Source organism: Pezoporus occidentalis, unplaced genomic scaffold (genome assembly GCF_034315485.1).
Source record: "Pezoporus occidentalis ecotype Australia unplaced genomic scaffold, CSIRO_AGI_Poc_V1 ctg21, whole genome shotgun sequence".
Taxonomy (NCBI): domain Eukaryota; kingdom Metazoa; phylum Chordata; class Aves; order Psittaciformes; family Psittacidae; genus Pezoporus; species Pezoporus occidentalis.
The window spans coordinates 3,624,995-3,646,616 of NW_026913964.1; the positions used below are offsets into that span (position 1 = coordinate 3,624,995).

The 21,622-nt window shown below is 36.3% G+C and overlaps 1 protein-coding gene across 25 annotated transcripts in view; it reads right to left on the reverse strand.

Moving 5' to 3' along the window:
• GPHN (gephyrin) overlaps positions 1–21,622 on the reverse strand; it is a 299,961-nt gene that overhangs the window by 86,442 nt on the left and 191,897 nt on the right. For 16 of the 25 annotated variants that reach the window (XM_062619268.1, XM_062619279.1, XM_062619287.1 and 13 more), the window contains 4 exons: positions 20,347–20,413; positions 16,066–16,338; positions 14,713–14,820; positions 7,454–7,588 (listed from right to left, as the gene is read on the reverse strand). In XM_062619268.1, the coding sequence (XP_062475252.1) occupies positions 7,454–7,588; positions 14,713–14,820; positions 16,066–16,338; positions 20,347–20,413 (583 nt within the window). The remainder of the gene's footprint in view (positions 1–7,453; positions 7,589–14,712; positions 14,821–16,065; positions 16,339–20,346; positions 20,414–21,622) is intronic. The other 9 variants (XM_062619286.1, XM_062619282.1, XM_062619278.1 and 6 more) reach the window with 1 other exon arrangement.

Genomic DNA, 21,622 nt, shown 5'->3' on the forward strand with positions numbered 1-21,622 from the left:
AGCCTGCCCATACCTGAACTGTTAAGATCAGGTTAATGTATGAATGGCTGAAATTACAGATTATCAGGGACTGAGATGCCAAAAAAGAAGAGCAGTGGGAAAACAAAGTTCTACAAAGAGAACATATAGCTATTTGAAGATTCAGCACATAGGTGCATAGTTTTACTCTTAAAACCATATTTCATAAAGAAACAAAAATAAATCAGTTAGCACAGGTAAGAAGAACTAATATGCCCAAGGAAAAGATGATGAATGGAGATGGAAGGTCAATTTTGCTCCAAGGGACCAATTCCAGCAAGATCTCATTAGACTAGGCAGGATTACTAGGCACCAACAAACTCACCAAGCATTGGTGACAAGACCAGAACTAGATATACTGGAAACTGAAATAGTAACTGTTTCTGTGGAGGTGCATTCAGAGAAATTTATAGATGAAAAATCTGGATGAAAGACATTGCTGTCTTTCAAAACCCAAACAAACAAACAAAGAAACAAACTCCAAATCTCTCATCTTGTGATACATCAGAATTCAAACCACAGATTTATCTTGAACGGGAACTGAAAAGGTGTGGATAATGAAACTAATGTGTGAAGGAGACACACATCATGTCCTTTTCTTAAAGGTAATGACAAACCGAAGTTATCAGAATTAAAAAAAACCCCAACACTTCACTTTGGAAGAAAGCACAGTAACAACAAAACTCTTGCTCCCAAAGCTAATTGGAAAAAAAAAAAATCAAGGAGGAAAAAAGCTGACAAGCTGATGCAGCATATGCATAGAGATCAGAACTCATGCAATGCATGTGTCAGCCATGATGTCTGTACTGAAAGACCATTCTCTTCTGGATGGATACACATGCAGAATAGTTACAATTTAAAAATATCTATATTTTCAGGTAAAGACTAAGAAGCTTATTTCTGACATGTCTGAAAGTTTCACTGGACTCACAAAAAGAATGGAATTCCATAGCTTAACAAAATACAAATTGGTTACTAAAACAGAGAAATGTGGAGAAATTTTGCATATTAGAACTTCATGATTCAGTACATAACAGGTCTGAAAAGTAGCTCATTCTACAAATTCAAGAATTGTTCTGGATGCTTTGGATTGGTAGTCAACTCCCAATTACTCTAACATCCTTCTTCAGCCCTGCTCTTAACAGTTCTTGGGCATGAGAAAAGGAAAGGAACTGGATTTTAGCACTGCTATGTATTTAATACAGACTCCATTTACCAAGGAATATGGTTCTACTTGAAAAACAGATATTCAATAAATAAAACTAAGTCCAATAAGTACCTCCACTGAAATTCCATGTTCACCTTAAACTTGATAACTCAAGTCTTTATTCTGCTTCTCCAGAGACTTGTTGATAGGCCTATCTTGATACTAACAAACCCCCCTAAAACCATACCGTTGTATTTTTCAGTGAATCTTCTATTTTAGAAAGGATTTTAGTAGACTTTCCTCTTATTAGTTTTGAAGTATCGGGTGGTTTCTTTTACTATCCCAGGCATATCAAGTTGCTTCTTTCTTAGTACAATGTCTCACTTTTGAAGCTGTGACATCTAGTGTTTCCAGCTAAGAACAATTGGGATTTTTAACCAAAACATAAACTAAAAATAAGACTTAGTAGGAACACAATCATCCACATGTTTTGCCAGGACAGTACACTTTAAACAATGAGGAAAAAGGCAATAATTATGTAGAAAATATTCTAGGATCATAATTATTAATTGATTTGAAAGGCACTGCTGCACTGTACTGGGGAGAACATGGGAGGATTCAGAAGGTTAACATGTTAGTAAGCAGGATTCCTCATCTTAAGGCAACACTGGCTGCTTTCTACTCCAATATACATTCTCTCAGCATTGCTTTTCACTAAATATATTTTTTGTAATCCTGGAATTTGCACTGAAAAAAAACTTAAGAGGAAATAAAAAACCCAGAAATAATCACAATATTGGAATTTTTTAGCAGTTTAACATATCTAATTAAGCTTCTATCTATAAAGAGCTTCCTGTTTTACAGGAAAAAGCAAGGAACCCTTGCAGTGCTCGGGTTGTGATTTCACCTAGCTAGATCATCCTAACAATTTAGAACATCCTTTGTACTTTTCCATGCTTCTCAACCCTATCACAGCTATACAGCTGTGTCAAAGCACTTGCTAGTGCCAAAGCACTCAAGCAAGTTCCCAGGTAGAAAAAACCACAGCATATACAAACTTCATAAATAACAAACCTTTACTTGGGAATTGAGTGCATGCATACAAACTTTAAAATACATTCATATATTTGCCATATTGTTTTCACCTTGATGCCCACCTTAGAAGAAATACTAGGAATCAAGATAACAAATACAAAATTTAACACACTCAATGTACACAAAATACCTACCCTATGGATAAAACTACCGCTTGCCATATCATGTCCTGAGCAGTATCTTACTATTAATGAAGAGTTTCTGGTAAGCAACCTGACCTTTTGTTTACTGAAAAATACTGAATATTTCTACTGAAATATTTGTAACAATAATGGATACAAATGCATATTCCCAACTCTACCTGCTCATCTGTTAATGGCATTACTTCACAGAGTAGCTGTATACTAAAAGTCACAACACTAGACTGAAGACATAAATCATAATTAGGTTTAGTATTAATTTGTAACTTATTTGACTGTGAAAAACTTTCACCAATGTGCACATTCAACATTAAAGCTACAGTTTATGACAGAAGGTGTTCAGAGCATCATTTTTCATGGATAGCAAGCATAAGAGATGATTGAGACAAAACATTTTCTGCCACAGAAATAATTCTCATCAGCCTCTTTTTTTTAAAAAAAAGTTGAATATATTTTCCTAAGCCTTTTCATTTCAAAATTTCTCTGCAACTGAAATGTTTACAAAAATTATGTATAACATACTTTTGACATTAGGAATATTAGGTCATTAGGTGAATATCGACTTACAAATTTTAAGATAACAGTTCTTAACAGGAAACAGCTATAGAAAGTTACAGAAAGTGATCAACTAACTGAATATACTATGCTATAAAGATGTGGATGAAGCAGCGGGTAGATGACTCTTTTGCTAGAATCCAGAAACTCCTGAAAAGTAGCTTTGCTTTCTGAATTTAGCTGTAAGATTGAGCCTATATACCTTTCTTATGTAGGAATTAAAAGCTATCTATCACAACTACAAACAGGTAAGGATGTAATTTGCCACCATCGACAGTTTTGGGTGATTCAGTGTAACTAAAATATGAATAGTTAGGGAAAGGACAGATAACCAGAAAGTAAAGAGAGCCTTTTTCTTAAGCAGAATATAAGGACTGTTGGGAATGAAGCAGCAAGATGGAAAAAGAAAAAAAAAACACTCTCATAGAATAGTTAGGGTTGGAAAGGACCTTAAGATCATCAAATTCCAACCCCCCTGCCATGGGCAGGGACACCTCACACTAAACCATAACACCCAAGGCCTCGACCAACCTGGTCTTGAACACTGCCAGGGATGGAGCATTCACAACCTCCCTGGGCAACCCATTCCAGTGCCTCACCACCCTGACAGGAAAGAATTTCCTCCTTATATCCAACTTAAACTTCCCCTGTTTAAGTTTTAACCCATTTTCATCTTAAAAGTACTGTACCAAGTTCCTCAGGATCCCTCATGATTAAAGATAATATTGAAAGAAACTCTGCACATTGAGTGGAAGAACTGAACATCAATGAGACTGATGATCTTGCAAAGTGAAATAGTTTGAACACCTCCTGTCACTGAAAGGTATTCCTGATGATAATTTAAAACCTGCCTTTGGTCTTCTATCTCTGCTTCATTTGACTCTGACACACAACATTGCCAAAAATTAAATATTGATTATGTCATTTATATATGGGAGAAGTGAAGACTTCAATTTGAAAACTGTAATTTTCTTTTATACTAATATCATCTCGCTAAGAGTTGAACAAAATTAGAAGTTTGAAGGAATGACTCAGTCATTTGCTCTGGATATATTCTTTTAAGTTACCTGAAGTCATAGATCTAAAAATTATATACTGTAAGTTTAAAAAAGGTCCCAAGAGTCAACATTAATGCAACCATTAAAAAATTTCTCCATATTCTAAAAGGTATTTTGTATTAGGTATTATATTACTTTTGTATCTGAAAAGAACATTGCATTTAACTTAATGAAAATGCTGACCACAAACCTATACAAAAATATAGTAAGATCTTAGAATCTGAGCAGCTACTGCAAATGACAAGAAAAACTTGCAAGCCACACTGTGTCATTCTAAACTTTTGTCATGTGAGTATTCACAAATTCATCTAACCTTGTTGAGAAAGCAGTAGAACTTTCAAAAGACCAAAACTATATTGTAGAAGATAAAAATATCTGTCAAAATCACTATCAACTTCATGGTTGAATTACTGAAAAAGGGAAGACTGTTAGTGCAGTTTTCCCCTGAGTAAAACTTAGACTGCCTCTGTATGTGAATCCACCTACTATAAATACGGTTTAAATGACCTTTGAGCCACAGTGGATTTTGCTTGAAACTCAAACACAATTTAGAGAATCAGGAAGGTGCTCTACATTAAAAGCTAATAAAAGTAAGTTTGCTTAGTTTAGGGATGTACCTAATGACAGACGGAGTAGTCCCAATGGAAATTTTTCTTGAGTTGACCTCCCAAGAGGCTACAGTGAAAAATATAATTACTTCTTTTATCAGGAAATTAAACTTTTGAGGACTGATTGAAATACACAGGTTCAAACTCAATATTTATCATTTACTGTTTTGTCAGAAACAGAGATTTTCAGAAAACATGGAAGATACAAGGAAAGCAAATTAAAATTAAATGTTTTGCTTCCATGATCTGTGTGTATATATATATGCAACAGTAGGTTTTCCAAAATATAATTATAAAAAGGTAAAGACTTCTCCTAACGGATCAATCACGAGTATTAGTAATACACTCTTCCATAACTTCTCTCCAATACCACCTGCATTAGTAACCTGCTACTTAACATTGATTCAATAGAGGTGCTCCTGGCATTGCAGAAGCTTGATTTTTCTTTTTCTGAGACACACTCAACTTTCTGCTATTCAGCAAATTCAGCAAGAGAGATGTAAGGGTTTATGCACGTTTAGGACAAAAAATACAAGAAAACGGTACAAAAAATAAATTGGAATATATAATTGACAAATATAGTGCTACTGGCTCTACAGCTAGACCATCACTACAAACTGTGTAAAATCAAAGAAAACTGAACTGTTGTTCGGTTTTGGGTTTTTTATTTTTTTCCCCTGAGAATTTCTCTCCTTTGTTTTATGTCAGGTGTTTTGGAGTCCTGAAATGGGTTCCTGAACCAGCAAATAATAATGAAAAGATGCACGCTTGCAGACTAAAGAAGGAAAAAAATACCACTTTGGAACATCAACAGGACAGCACAATACAATTTGTCTTTAATCTCACTACTGTGTGGATCAAGATACCTGGTGCAAATTTAAATCATATTGCATTATTCGAAAGCCAGGGTCCAGAAGCGAAAACACAGTAAGTGAAGGCATTTAGACATACTGACAATCTTAAAGAATATGAATGAACCATATTTCTTCTGATGTTTGAGAACTTGTGGGTACTGAAAAGGACTGAAGAAAAATATGATAAGTAGTTTGGATTTTTTCAAGTAGTAAGTAAAATTAACTAAGAGCTCTCTAAGTGGCAAAGAAGCTTATACTTTTGCGTAAAACCCATGAGATCACACTTCATGTTTATTTTCCAACTGGGCTTTCCCAGATCTTTCCTCACATCAGCTTGTACCACCCACTTTCGAAAGACAGCACAGAAAAGCTAGACTAGCCAGATGTTGCATGGCACTTCCTCTTATAAAAGTAGTGTGACCTCACACATTTTGAACAAAACCTGTTTTTTTCAGTAATATATGGAAAACAGGGCATAACATGAAATACCAGAGCATGATCCAATTATGATAACAGCCCATCTCAACTAATTTCCCAAAGAAGACTTTCAGATTTTTAATGTGTTTCAAAGTTCTTGTAGTTTCCTTCTGTAATTTCTGAATCTTGGAAGATAGTCTAGAGGAGTGCGTTCTGCTTCACAACAGATAAGCTTTACTCCTTCCCACTGTGATAACCTTCCTGAAAGTATATAGGCTACATCTAGAAGTATTAGCAATGCTGCCTCTTTTTTATGCTTGTTACTGGTCTCCTTTAGTTTTCTTTGGACACTTGCTTTGTCAATAGGCATAAAACTCAGTGCAGTTTCTCTGTTTCATATAGCTCTTCTGAGTGTTCTAATGTAGTAAGCTCTGAGTTTTATTTTTAAGCCATCAGACAAGTGACAAATTCTTTGCAAAAAATGAAGAAGCCACTTGCAGATAGAATTCACTGAGTATCTTCTTAAGAAAGGTAGACTATATAATGAAGTTTAAGTATGCTGTCCATCAGAATAATTCTTATTCTATTACAGTGAAGGTGAGTACTGCATAAAACAATTCCACAGGCTAAACCAAAACATTTCTATGTGTGATTGCAAATAAATATTGTTTGCTGACAGAAAAGAAGGAGACAGCAGGAAAGAAGACCTAGCAGATGCTGGCAATCACCTTAGCAAGCAGAATAATCTTCAAGCATCATGAATTAGATGAGCAAGAATGTTATTGTTTGCCATCTGCTGTGGGTCTATTAGTATGTCAGCATCTGGTGCCACAGAAAGATCTTTGTGACATGAACACACAAAGTGAATTCAGACAGAGTTTTCTTCTGCTGAAAGGAATCCTTCTGAAAGTAAACATCTCGGGCCTTGCCACTGGTCAATTAACTTAGTTTTTGATGTATCCTAATTAAAGTTTGATAGAAAGAGAATATAATAGAGTTCACCTCAATGATTAAATAGTATAGCGTAATCAGTAAGAACTGAATAATAATCCCATAAGGTTGGCATTAAAACTTTCTATTCAATTTAGATTTTCGTTCCCAAATGTCAGGCAGCAAGTATCTAGATTTGTGCAAAACCAGTTGGCTTGAAAGTGTCTTAAACCATATAATAAAGTGAGGCACAGAACTGCCCCAGCCCAGGCTAGAAATTTGCATACACATTTTGTTGATAAAATACTACTTGTTTAATGTTGCTACTTGGTGGCAGGATTATCTATGTTCCTGGGGATATTAAAGACATTCAGGGTGTTAACAATTTCATATTCATGATTGATATTGCATGAGATAGCACGAAACTCCAGTATCCATAACGTGTTGGTGGACCCACACATTAAACTGTGCAACAGTATACACAGAATGAACTATACTGTCTTGCATTTGTCTGTTACTTAGAGTAATACAACACTTGCATGCAAACCAAACTTGTTCATCAGAGGCAATACATTAATCTGATAGATTATGTACCTGAGCACAGACCTTGCAAAGGCACCAATGTACTTACTTTTGGTGTTGGGCAGGATGCAGTGGAGAGACGAGAGGTGGCCTGGGCACGAGGAGATTCTGAAGGAGTAGTACTAAGGGAGGCTGTATCACGTGGGAGCACCTGAACACCACGAGAGATGATGGAATCTGGAATCTTAAAAAGAAGAGAGACGGAACTAATAGTAACAATTATACTGTATTCAAAACTTACCTAAAACCTCACATAAAAACCACAGGAATACCCCACTCTTAGTCTGCATACCTTCTCATTCTCAGTGAAAGCAGTGGTTAATGGCATGTTCTCCTAATTTCAGTTACAGACACCTAGCAAATATATAAGATCATATTCTAACCGAAGTAGCATAGAACATATATTTCTCCTGATAAACCTATGAATCAGACATACTACTGCAGAAATAGCACAAAAGTAATGTTTTTCTTCTTAAGCCTCTGTTTCAAACCCAACAATGACCAACAATGATCTCTACTGTGTCATGAAGGGAGGCAGACTTACCATTCTCTAACTAGGGGACAAGATTCTGAACAGAAAACCACTTATTAGCAATGACTGAGTCCCTCTGAAGAAATGTCATGCAGTGAGAAAATCTCTTGTAAGAAATGTCATGCAGTGAATAAATACTCTTCATTTTATGTACTGAAGACTTTATTGCGTCTACAAAAATTCCTGATGTAAGGTTTGTGCCGCAAAAGCTGCAGGCCTCTCTGGAGGGAGCACAGGCAAAAGCGCTAGAAGTCACCATCCAAAGCCACACTTGGTTTAAAATGCATTCCAAACAGGAAAATAAGAATTTGATCCTTGTTTGTTTGTTTGTTTGTTTTTCCTTCACATAATGTATTGGAAGACCAGCTAGGAAAGTTTACACCTATGATGAACACAACTGGCAAACTGGTAACAACAGATGAGAAGGTTGAGGTACTCAAAACCATTTTGCCTCAGTCTTCACTGGCAGCCTCTCTTCCCCCACTTCTTGAGTGGATGGACTGCAAGACAGGGACCGGGGGAGCAAAGTCCCTCCCTCTGTAAGAGAATGCCAGGTTTGTGACCACCTAAGGAATCTGTACATGCATACGTCCATGGGACCTGAAAAGATGCATCCCAGAGTCCTGAGGAAATTGGCCGATACAGCTGCCAAGCCAAGCTCGATATATGAAAAAGTCATGGCAGTCAGGTGAGGTCCCTGGTGACTGGAAAAGGGCAAATATTGCACACATTTTTAAAAAGGGTAGATAGGAGGACCCCGGGAATTAGTGACCTTTCAGCCTACCTCTATGCCTGGGAAGCTCACAGAACAGATCCTCCTGGAAGTGATGCAAAGGTACAAGAAGGACAGGCAAGTGATTTCAGACAGCCGGAATGGCTTCACCAAGCGCAAGTCTTGCCTGACCAATTTAGTGTCCTTCTATGACAGGCTCACTATATCAGTGAACAAGGGAAGAGCTAAAGATGTTTTCTATCTGGATTCCTGCAAGGCCTTTGATATGATCCCCCACAATATCCTTCTCTCTCAATTAGAGAGATGGATTTGATATGCAGTGGATGAGGAACTGATTGTATGCTTGCATCCAGATGGTAGTGGTTAACGGCTCAATGTCCATATGGAGACTGGTGACAAATGGTGTCCCTCGGAGGTCCATACTGTGACCAATAATGTTCAATATCTTCATCAGTGACATGGACAGCGGGATCAAGGGCACCCTCAACAAGTCTGCAGATGACATCAAGCTGAGTGGCGCAGCTGACATGCCTGAAGGATCGGATTCCATCCAGAGGGACCTGGACAAGCTTGAGTCGTGGGCCCATGTGAACCTCATGAGATTCAACAAGGCCAAGTGCAAGACCCTGCACCTGGGTTAGGGTAACCCCTGGCAGCAATACACGCTGGGGAATGAAGGGACTGAGAGCAGCCCTGACAGAAGGACTTGAGGGTACTGGTGGATGAAAGATTGGACTTAAGCCGGCAGTGTGTGCCTGTAGCCCAGAAAGCTAACCATCCCCTGGGGTGCATCCAAAGGAGTGTGGACAGCATTTGAGGGAGGTGATTCTGCCCCCCTATTCTGCTCTGGTGGGATTCCACCTGGAGTACAATATCCAGCTCTAGAGTCCTCAGTACAGGAAAGATTTGGACTTGGAGCAGGTCCAGAGGAGGGTCACAAAAATGATTAGAGGGATGGAACAGCTCTCCTACGAGGAAAGGCTGGGAGCTGGGGTCATTCAGCCCAGAGAAGAGAAGACTTCAAGAAGACCTTACTGGGGCCTTTCAGTACTTAACGGGCTTATAAGAAAGATGGTGACAAAATTTTTAGTAGAGCCAGCTGCAATAGGATGAGGAGTAATGGTTTTAAACTAAGAGTAGATTTAGACTAGATAGAAGGAAGAAATTATTTACAATAGGGTGCTCAAACAGTGGAATTGGTTGCCTGGAGAGGTGGTAGATGCCTCATCCTTGGAAACATTCACGGTCAGGTTGGAAAGGACTTTCCGTAATCTGATATAGTTGTAGATGTCCCTGCTTATTGTTGGGAGTTGTGGACTAAATGGCCTTTAAAGGTTCCTTCCAACCCAAACTATTCTATGATTCTACAAATCTACTTCTAAGCTGGAATTTTAGGGACAGATCCCTTAGCTGGTATTATTAAGCAACTTAAATAAATGCCATTACACCATTTTAGAACAGTGAGAAAATGGTCTTATTTTCTGTTACAAAAGTGAATCTATCATTGTTTTTTATCTTCTGTTTCTCCTGTTCAGTTTTATCACCAGTTCCAAAGAAGTGAGGCAGAAGAATGCATTTAGGAATAGAGCTTTTCCTTGCATTAATACAACAAGTCTAAGAAAGTCTGTTGCATCTTATTACTGCAGTATTTGGGCCCAGTAATGCAGATATCTCACCAGCTTTATAACTGACTACATTGCTAGTTTAACATAATCAATTTTTTTAGAATTTTTTGTGTGTAAAATGGTAAGACATACAAATGATAAATACCTCAGGTAACAGAACTGATCTCTACCATTAGTTCTGCAACACAAAATGCGGCAGATATTCCTCTATAGCACACTCTCTGCAAAGGCTTATTCTAATTTTATTTTCATAATTTTAACCTCTTCTTTTTTCAGAGGCAGCACTTCTACCAGATCAGATTGCTCTCACTTCTTGCAATTCACTTTTCTACTACAACAGACTAGGAAATGTCAAAATTCAGATCTTTGAAGGAATATATACAAACATATTTTAAGATCTTTCTCCTCATTAAGAGTTTCTTAGTTCACTTAAGAATGCTCAAGTTCCAAGAGAACCACCAAAAGAAGCCCATATTTGGGAGAAATGGCAGTAGCAGACAATAAAAAGAAGCAAGAGATGAAGATCCAGTGACAAGTCAAACCACTAACATTGGACATTTCTGGCCAGGATTTTATTTTTTCATTTTTATAATGGAGATGCAGGACCCAGTGTGCATCGAGGCATTTTGAACATTCTTGTCTAGCGGGGCTTTAGCACAAATAGAAGCCACTGAAAACTACCCTCCTTCCAGGAACAAGCTTGAATCATAGATTTTAAAATCTGTTGCATCCTTAGGACCAGTGATAAGATATTGACAGCTTTGTTGCTTATCACTGTGGAGTTAAAATGACAAATCTTAAGACTCAAGTCATTAAATACTGCTCTTTTATGTAATTTTTTCCCCCCAACTTCCTTGATTCCTATCTAGAAACAATGAGCATGTCTAACTTAGCGACCTTGACTTAGAGATACTGGGTTATACCTAGAGGATCTTATTTTACTGCAAACTCTCTTCCACACTTTAGAGTTTCTCATGTTTATAACCTGTTTATAAGTTGTGTGGAAAATGATCTTGCTCTCAGTGTACCAACAGCTCCCTGCATTCTGCTCTACTACTGTGTTTCTACACTGAAAGTATTCTTCACCAGTCAATTTCTGTCAGCATTTGAAAAAAACCCAACTTTTCTCAGGATTTTTCAAGGCTAAGTATCTTCTGCTTCAGTTTCCATTATAAATTATGAAGTCATACGAAGTTTTTCTTCTCTATGGACTATTATGCTGAGGATATCATCCTATCCAGAAACAGTGCATAACTGGCCCCTATTTGGAGTAGTCTTGATTTGCAAGTGGCATCTTAGAGGTGTATTTTGAACAGGAGTAAATAGAGGTAAACAAGAACAATGATATTCTTATCACGCAAACAGTTTGTAGTCAGAAACACCATTTCCCATCTGCTCTCTTTTTCTCCTGAAATCCCATCTTAAATATGTTAAACACAAGAATAAAGACCAAAATCCAGAAGTTTTATATTGGCAGAGCTCCAATGCTATCTATAAATTTGAATGCTTCCTTTTAATCTCCGTGACTAAGGACAATGCAGCAAAAAATTACATTTTGCTAAAGGCATTAAAAAAAAAAAAAAGACACAATAAAAGAAAGAATAGTTTTAAGTCTTCAAGTAAGACACCTTTTCCTTACCCTCCTCTGACAAAAAGTTGCATACATCTTGATATGATTGTGTATTGGTCCACTGGGTTTACTCTGGTTATTCTAGAGTAACATTGGCTCATTCCCTTCTGCCAAGTAACTGTTTTTTTTCTACCCACCATCTGTCAGTCACTGCTTCTAAAATTTTACCTGATATTACCTTTTCCAGAGCAAAAAACTCTCTCAACAAAGTGACTAGGCCAATTCCAGTCTCCACTGAATTGCGTGTGAAGTACTGATTTTTGCCTTGAGTAAATTAAAATCTAAGTAAAATTTCAGCCAGGATACTAATCAGAAAAGGAAGCTGAAGACAAAGGGAAAAAACTATTACAGACATTTAACTTTAAGGGGAATTATTCCCTAATCTCTACCTTTACAGAAAAGACAACTGTCATAAACCAATCCATATATAAACCAATCTAGAACTCCAAGTTTCACCTTGCTAGCTTTCACAGACACAAAATCTCACTGAGAGAATTAAGTTAGTTTACACTAACAAATTTTACTTCCAAGAGTTTAATTTCTCTAATATGACAGTGTGTTGTATTATAAATCCAGTATTAATATTCTCATTAAACCTACAACTTGCTGATTTCAGAGAAAGTGCTAATAAATATACTGCATGAACACAAATATACAAAAAATATAATGGATATCTACTGTTCATTAGGTGAAAGGGACAATAGAATGATTTGTGTTCCTATGCATATGATATGGGGAAAGTCTCATTTTTCTCACCTACATTTAGTAAGATTTTCCTTTAAAATTAAATTTAAGCAATTTAAGTCTCTAATCAAGGATACTTCTTGTTAATACCATTAAAGACCTTGATAAACCCATGAGAAATTTCTGAATTTATTGAAATCTTCAATAAACAAGGGTATGAATACTATCAAATTTGAGATAATAAACTTCGACAAAGTCACATCCTGACTATTTATGGTATCTCCCCCTAAAATTTTTCAGCTCATTTTTCAGTTTCACACAAATTTAATAGAGGGTAGAGGTCTCAAAACTCTAACTGGAGTAAACCAAAACTCTAAGGTCAGTGAAAACAGCTTCTGTTTGCACTAGGTGGAGTGGAAAACCTGGTGTAACACAGTGACAGAGAAAGAAATTAATGAGAAACAAATGAAGTGACAGAGAAAGATATCCCACACATCCATCAGTCATTGCTTCTACAGTTTTTATCTGATACTACCTTTCCAGAAGTACTTTTATATCGGCTTAAATATTTGTATTTTCAAAATAGAGAACTAAGTGTTGACAAGGAGTGAGAAATGGAAAAGATACGAGATGTAGTCTCTTTTGCTCAGGACTGGAACAAAGATTGACAGTGCTGTTGAGGTACTAAGAAAACAAGCTTTAGATGGTAATTACTATGATTGTTATACAAGAGCAAAAATGCCTTTAAAACATACAGAAATGACAGCTTAAAAACACCCAACAACTTTCTGAAAAACTAGCCACTTCCAGCTCTGGGTTTGAAGACATGAATTAGATTATAGATTGCATAAAACAATAGCTTAAGAGTAATTGCAAAAGGACAGAGAAGCCTGGATGACAGCTTAACAGCATACAGCAGAGAGACTGAATTCACTGTTCTACTCATACTGAAGAATATGGTGCAAACTGTAGTTTAGTAACCTCAACTCAAAAAAATAAAACTATTGTAATAGATGTGTGTGTATGTATACATACACAACTTTGTCATCACGTATGTGAACTTTAATGCCTTCACATTTCTTAAGTCACTTTTCAAGAGACATAGTCATCATGTTTTAAATACAGAGGTGTGACACTATTTGAGTGATGGTTTAAATCACTATTTGCCTAAGGGAACAAGAAAGCGCAGCCTCTGGTCATCAAATGTAGTGACATTGTCACAAGAACTTACACCCCATTTGCTGGCTGAGATGGTATGAACAAGTCAGACAACTCTCCCTAGGCCAACTGCCTTCTTTAGTTTTCTATAATCTACAGTTATAATGAAATCTAATCTAATCTACATTTATAATGTATTCAGTTATGAATACACTAAATTATGTTCCATTCCTGATGACACTGTAGTCATTATTCTATCTTGATTCAAGCCTAGACTAAGCCTTTGGCACAAATATAACAAATATTATATTTTGTTAGAGCCCAAGTTATAACCTCTGGGTTGTAATAAACTAAGTCATTTCTAACGAATGATTGCCTACTATTCCTAAAATCCAGTAATTTACTATAAGTCCACTGAATCCTGACTCCTCAATTTTTTTCTTCTGTTTTTGAGAAATTCTACTTTGAAACAGACCACAAAAGTAAGGGAGAAACTGCAAGTGATGAAAACAAACTATGAATACCCAGTGTAAATGCCGTATTATGATGACAAACAAAATACTGAGAGCAAAGCAAAGCAAAGCAAAAGAAGGGGAAAAAGCTTCCAAAATGTCATAGCCTTAAAGCAGTAATTTTTAGGGGATTATTTTAATTACATTCAGTTATTGAGTCTATTTGACAACAAAGCCGATGACAAATCAGAAAAAGGCTTTATAGAAATAATTCAGCAGTCAAATTATTCAAACTGACAATGTGCATAAACTTTACCTTGTTTAGCCCTGTATCAAACAGAGTATTTTCCGTAGCATGTTCTCTAAATGATAGCACTGATGTGTCTTGGTTAGAAGAAAATAAATAACACTATCTGTTCACACAGGAGACTAGGAGTCAGGCAGTGTATTTTTAGCTACGGTTAGTGCAAAAGCCTCTTGGAAGTGTCTCTTACCAGTTCTTCTGCACTGCCTGCTGCGTGATGGTAATAACTGATGAGACCAGGGATGGGCTGTTCACCTTTTGCCATGATAACAGCTGAACTGGTGTAGGATGGATGTTTCTAATGCACAACACATAACAGCTATGAATACAGTGACAGGAAAACATGAAACTATACAAGCAAATGACTGAAAAGAAATGAGGTAAAAACAAGTGTGACACTGAAATGGCAAGCTCGTATGAACACAGCCAGTTTAGATCATTTAAAAATGGCGCATATTATTTACTTTTGCCTATATCAAAGGAAATTAGGATATTTTCAATTCGCATTAATAAAACCTGAAACTTTCAAGTAACAATTACCTTAATTCATCCCTGTAAAGATATATGTAATCAGGATTTTCTGTACATGAGGAGATGATCTCCAGCTGCAGCTGTCTTAGAAATGTCAAGATGTCTCAGACCTGAATTTCTGGAGTTAGAATGTTGCTGCTCTGATTTAGAAAATGTTTAATATAATTTTGAGTCACTCAGACTTTTAATTCTCATAATAGGAATTAAACACACAATTTGTGGAGTAAATATAGAATAAAGCAGTTTAGGAAAAAACCTTGCCAGATACATAGGAATACATTGTCTTTTCATTTGAAGACTGAAGACAAAACTGAGGTACATATATATTACTTCAAATAATATGATATTTCTTTGGAAAACATTTAAAATTTCAACTCAAATGATTTGCAAGTGTTATCTGATTTTTTTCCTTTTGTAGTCTCAAATTTATTATTTTGGTTTGAGTTATGTTGATCTATGAATTGCTGGTTAAAGCAAGGCTATCAAGACAACATGATGATACTTAGTTTTGTGGCAGGATTTCACATCTCTTATGTGGATATGCAAACCAGCATACAGTAGTCTGGATATCTTATTACTTAACTTGCTACCTATATGCCCTACTTTTTATCAATGTTTTTAGAAACCAACATTTTCTTTTCAAAATAGATATCATGGTTTAAGAAATCCTGTTGTGATTCCTTAGTATGCCATTTGTTGGACTTAACATGTTCAGGCATGTAGTTTGAATTAAAAAAAAAACCCTCACTAAAAATAGTCTGTCACATCAAAATGTTATAATAAAAATGCATGGTATCATCAAGATAATAAACAATATATCTCCCACTGAAATCTGAAATCATCTACTGAAACAGGATTCATATATTATTACGAAGCGGTATTTCGACAGGACATACCTAAAATATATATGTTTGACCACACAGACATCAGCGTATAGCCTTAACATGCAGATTGGTGGAAAGTACCTGAGATAGAAACTAAAGGGTCTCTCAGGGAAACAAGCCAGACTCACCTTAGCTGCAATGGCTGCTGCTGTTATATGCGAAGAAGAACTGTCCTCTGTTGAGGCAACTCCACTATCCTTCTTCTCTTCCTCTTCTTCCTCACATTGTACTCCTTTGTCTTCTGTCTGCTTGTGAGGGCTGGTGGTTGGAGGAGGAGAAAGAGGAGGTGGTGGTGAAGGTAGATCTTCAAGCTCATCATGTACCTCCTTTACTTTTACAATGGCATCCCGCAAAAGATCAATGGCGTGAGGTAGGGCTGGCAGTATAAACTGAAAGCATTCCTACACACAACAAGAAGAGAAATGTCTATGAGAATTTACCTGCAGAAGTAAATAGGAATTTTTCAGATTTACTCTTAGAATGTATTTGGGATTTAGATGCACCTTCTCACCAAATCATAACTAAAACCTTAAATGCCCTATACAATTGCTCACAGAGGGCAAAATAAAACTCAGAACCAAAACTGGGGACTATACTATATATTTTTGCCTTTTTAAAGTACAACGGGGCTACTGTAATTAAGCTAATATTGGATAAAACCTTCAGAAAACAAGACTTAAATTTTCATGAATACATAACACAAAAACCAGTAGATGGCAGCTGGCAGAATGCTACACAAATGCAGAATAAAAACATTAACTCTATCCCTGCAGGGGTATTAGCTTCATACCATTCCTATTACGTTCCTTCACAATTAGAGAACAATTCATAAGGGTTTCCATAATTATACTTTCATGTAATTACATCCCTTTTTATTCATGGACTTATCCTATATACTGGAAGAATGGCAAAATACACTAATTATAATTTTACATAACTCAGAAACAATTGCTCATAAATAATATATTTTTCAAACCTCTCCTTGCTCTGTGATCTTAAAAATAATTAGAACGACGTTTATTTTATACGGCTGGAGAAAGTAAAACTGTAGACACTGTGTAACTGCTCTTCTTTAATGGGCATACTTATAGACAGCTACCTTTGCTGCTAAAATATGCTAGTATTTCATCAAATCAAAGGGGAACCTCAGGACATCACAAACTGCAGGCTCCTACTCAGATCAGTGTCAATATGAAATTCAGACAGGTTGCTTAGGGCTTTGCTCAGTAAAGTCCTGAAAAAAATCCAAGAACAGAGACTCCACAACCACTCCTGACAACCTGTTCTAACACTTAATTACCCTCAAAATGAATTTTGTTTTTTTTCAGTTGTTTGTCTTTTTATCAAGCTGGAAGCTACCTTCTTCATTTTAAGACTATTGTCTCCCAGGCGCCTCTGTAAAAAGTTTTCTTCATGTAATTTGCGCAGACCGCATAGAAACATTACATTATTTGAAAATGACGGCAGGGTCACAAGAATGAATTTCCATGGCAGTGCAGTTAGGGAACATACAAGTCGACAAAGAAAGCTGAAGTTATTCCTTTTGCTGTACTTCATTTTCAGTTTTGTTTCAAGCATAAGGAAGACTTTTTAAAATTTATTTCAACATTTCAGAGAATCCAGAAAATAAAAAACACTACACATTTTATAAATAGATGCTGTAACAAATATTTTTTAAAAAATGCCTATGTAAACAAGATACAGAGCATACCATCCATCAGAAATCACTAGAGTTTATATAAGCCACTGTGTAAGACAAAACTACGACTCACACTATTTCCTCAAAGCTTCAGAATAAGATCCCACCTTTTGGTCGCTCCTTTAGGTATAATGAAAAGTTGATGGCAAACTAGATTAACATAGGATGCTGTATATAATGAATATATACTAAAATATATTTGCAAGCATAATAATTATAGCTTCTAATGTAACTGTAAACCTCAAGAGTTTTTGCGTCTCTACAATACTATTTTTTAAATGGTTTAAAGTGCTGAAGCATACAACCATCATTACTTCAGTGAAAAAGCAAACTTCAAGTGAGTGGTAAACAAAGACAAAAATCAGTGAACTGACCAATAATAATGAAAAGGTAATTAAGGACTAATTTTTCAGAGAAGCTTGCTCCCCTACTGCCACTGAAATAAAGCCTTGTGGGCTTGACTGTTGATGAACAGGTTCCCAGTAACTACTCCAAAGCTCATTTTGTAAAAAGTCATTGTTTTAGTCAATTGTTAGTACTATTGTGAAAAATTGTTATAGACCCCAAAATTTCCATGAAATCTAGTAATTCCACACTTTACTCTCTTTTATAACACAAAATACCTTTTGCAAGGCTAAAAGAAAAGAAAACTGGCCAGAACAACAGATCTTGATTCAGTGTGCATGCCACACACTCTCTGGGGAGAACATGTTTGGTATGCATTATGCCCATTTTTGAGATGGAACATTTACACTGCTGCCATTTTCTATTAGTATTTTAATATTTTATTAATGGAATCTGTATATTGCTGCAATTTCATTGCTTTAAATAAGCTTCTTATATGATTGTATTAATATGATGGAAAGGAAATTAGCAAGTCATAAAACAGAGAAATGAGAAAGATTCCTTGTAAGAGCTTGTCCTATTTGGTTTTTGAGATCCAGCCTGTTATGGAACAATTTTCACTCTATTCATCTTAAAAATTTTTGCTGAAATCTGATACTTTTAAAGGTGCCTCATATTAAAATAAATTGTGACAGAACAGAGTATCATGACAGGAACAAGTAAATCATCAGTTTATAAAAATCTTGCTTGTATAATGAAATCATATGACTATTTTCCAACAAAATTACCTTTTTTATGACTTATCAAACTATTGTTGAAATACTTATTAACATTTTTTCACTTGTTTTCCTTACCCTCTTTCTACAATTTACCTATCTTCACAGTCTGAGACCCTCAGGGCAGAAAATGACAATTTTTTTTCTGTACCTACCATGTTAGGAGTGCTACTTAACACAACAGAAACCATTAGAGATTGAAAGCTATCTTACCTCTTTCATAACCCAACAAAAAGTATTAGCTTCTGAAAAACATTCTTACAGGTGCACTAGTTCTCCAAGATGTGGGGCTCACGGCTAGGTTAAATTTGTGTACATATATCTGACTTCCCACTCACAACTGGAAGACCTTCAAGTAGGTATACACCTGCCCCACCATGCTTGTTGCATGCTTTGAAGGCTTTTAAATTTCTTTTCAATTACAGAGTCTCATTATATTTCCTAAAAAGGCTCTTAGGAATGTTCGAATCATAGGAGGGCTTACTGAGCTCTGGAACTGAAATATGTAGACAATATATCTGAAAACTTGTGATGGCTGCTTAAGATAATAGTATTCAAAACATTTCCTCTTCCAGGTGACAGCCTACATAAACATTCTTTATTTATCTCTGAACATAAGTCTTTCAAGCAACAGTGACTTCAGGGTTGTGCTGCCAAACACATTAGAACGATCTTTCCTGTGACTGGGGACTACTGGTTCAGAAGACATTGATAAACTACAAGGTACACGTTTGTTAGAGGCCAGAGGTAAAGATGTTTTTAAACAAGGCCACTCACCTAGTCTGAGCCCTAAAGAAATGTGTTCTCGTGTTTGATTGGAAATCTACCTTAGCAGCTTTGTATTACATTGTACTGCCTACTGTTCAGCTTATCAGTATTTGTGTGGAAAAGGCCTTTTTCTAGATCTGTCAGACAACTACACAGGAAGAAAGAGCACTGAATGATCAAGCCTTATTAACACACACAGAGAAAAATCCCTTCCGGTGTTTAATTCTGTTTCTCTCAGCTCTACAGTCAGAATGCATGAATAAAACCATAAAGCCTAACTTCTCTGTCCAAACCAAGCAAAATACAGATAGAAAACAGACTGTATTAAGGGTTTAAAGTCTGGTATCCATATCCAAAAAGATCTAAAATGTCCTTAAACTCTTAAAATTTACGTTTCATTTTTTCCTTCTTCCTGACCAGAATTGGGAATGCTCTTCATACTCCAGCATATTCTACCATACACTAGGTCTTCCTCTTCTGTGTGAAAAAGAATACTTTCTTGGAAGTTGTAGACAGCATGGGGATCAGGTACAGACTGACTAGAGAAGGAGGAAGTGTAAGGAACCATTAAAGGGACTATCTTTGTTAGCACCTTTACAGTGAGCACTCTCCTGCACTACACGTAATGCTGTCCTGGTCACACAGTACCTTCAATCAGATCAGAATTGTATCAACTCTAAGAGTTATGGTGCATTCAGGTATATGAATATGCATTTCAATTCACTTTTGTAAAATTTGTTGTAGTGGATACTCTATACCATTAACAATGGGAGGTACTCATCATGGGTCCTCAATAGCAGATCAGTAAGAATACTTCTTACCTGTGACCCCTTCTTGCTACCTGGTAGATTAATTATGAGAGTTTTCCCTCTGATTCCACACACAGGTCTGAAAAGAAAGGAAAACCCAGAGTGAAATTTCTGCATGCAGCTTTTTCGACTGTAGAAACAAGAATGGAGCCTTCAGGATGAATTCTACTATTCATCAGAATTTATAAACTTACAAAACATCTAAAAATATTCATTACCCATGTCCGCATAGAACAGCTCAGTTAATGCTGAGCTGAAAAAGCATCAAATAAGGTTGATAGAGTCTAACATTTAATTGAGAGTCTAACATTTAATTGATAGTATAAACACTGGCTAGATTTCTGTCCTTTTTGAGATCTGTGTGGCTTCCGTAATTCTGCTGTTTCCTTAATATGCTCTTTGATATAGTCCTGATTCACTCACACACATGGCTCCGTTGTAATGTAATCGATGGTGTCAAAACCTATTCCTCCTGCCACGCAGAATTACTAAGTCATGCTGGTTGCATTAATTAAACTGTGTTTTTTTTTTATTTTAGAGATACCATGTAAGAAAAGCACAGAGGGAAGTAATTCTCAAGCAAAAATCACACGTAATTATGCAATTCATATCTAATTCCTCCTGACAGTCTTCCCCCTGCCTCCACCAAAAGATGGAACTGACTATCAAAGATGGAAGATTTCATGTTATTTTTTGCCTTCAGGAATTTGTTTGGTGTTGATTCAGGGCTGAACTTGGAACATCCAACTGCTGAATGCTTTCTGTTGTTTAGAGTTTGCCTCTTCCTCCTTTTAGCTAAATGTTTTTCAAAAAAAAGTAAGTTAAAATGACTGGACTTTGCCTTGAGGTTGTAAAGAGTGCCCCTTGCTTTTCTCCACTGTTTACAAAACCAGTGATGAAAAACCCAGACCTGGGTATAAGGATAAGAAGAAAGTAAAAGGACAAAACCAAACCACTGAGATACGGAGGCTACAGTTGAGAGAAACTGTGTAACAACAATCTCTTTATCAAACAAAAACAGGAGCTGTAAGTGAAGACAGAATAGAAGAGTAAATAATTTCTTAATAGGGCATTAAAACTAATTTTGAGCCAAGGGATATGGTTTGTGGGGTAGCCAGCTTCCCTGCATTTATTCTTATGCAAATAATTCTCAGTGATTAATGTAATTTATAGGTAGCATGGCATTTTTTAGCATGGTAGCAAGCATTTTAGTGACAGCTGTCACAATGGTTACAGTTAAATAAAACAGAGACCTTTTATGTGCCACAATACGAACTTTCGATATCAC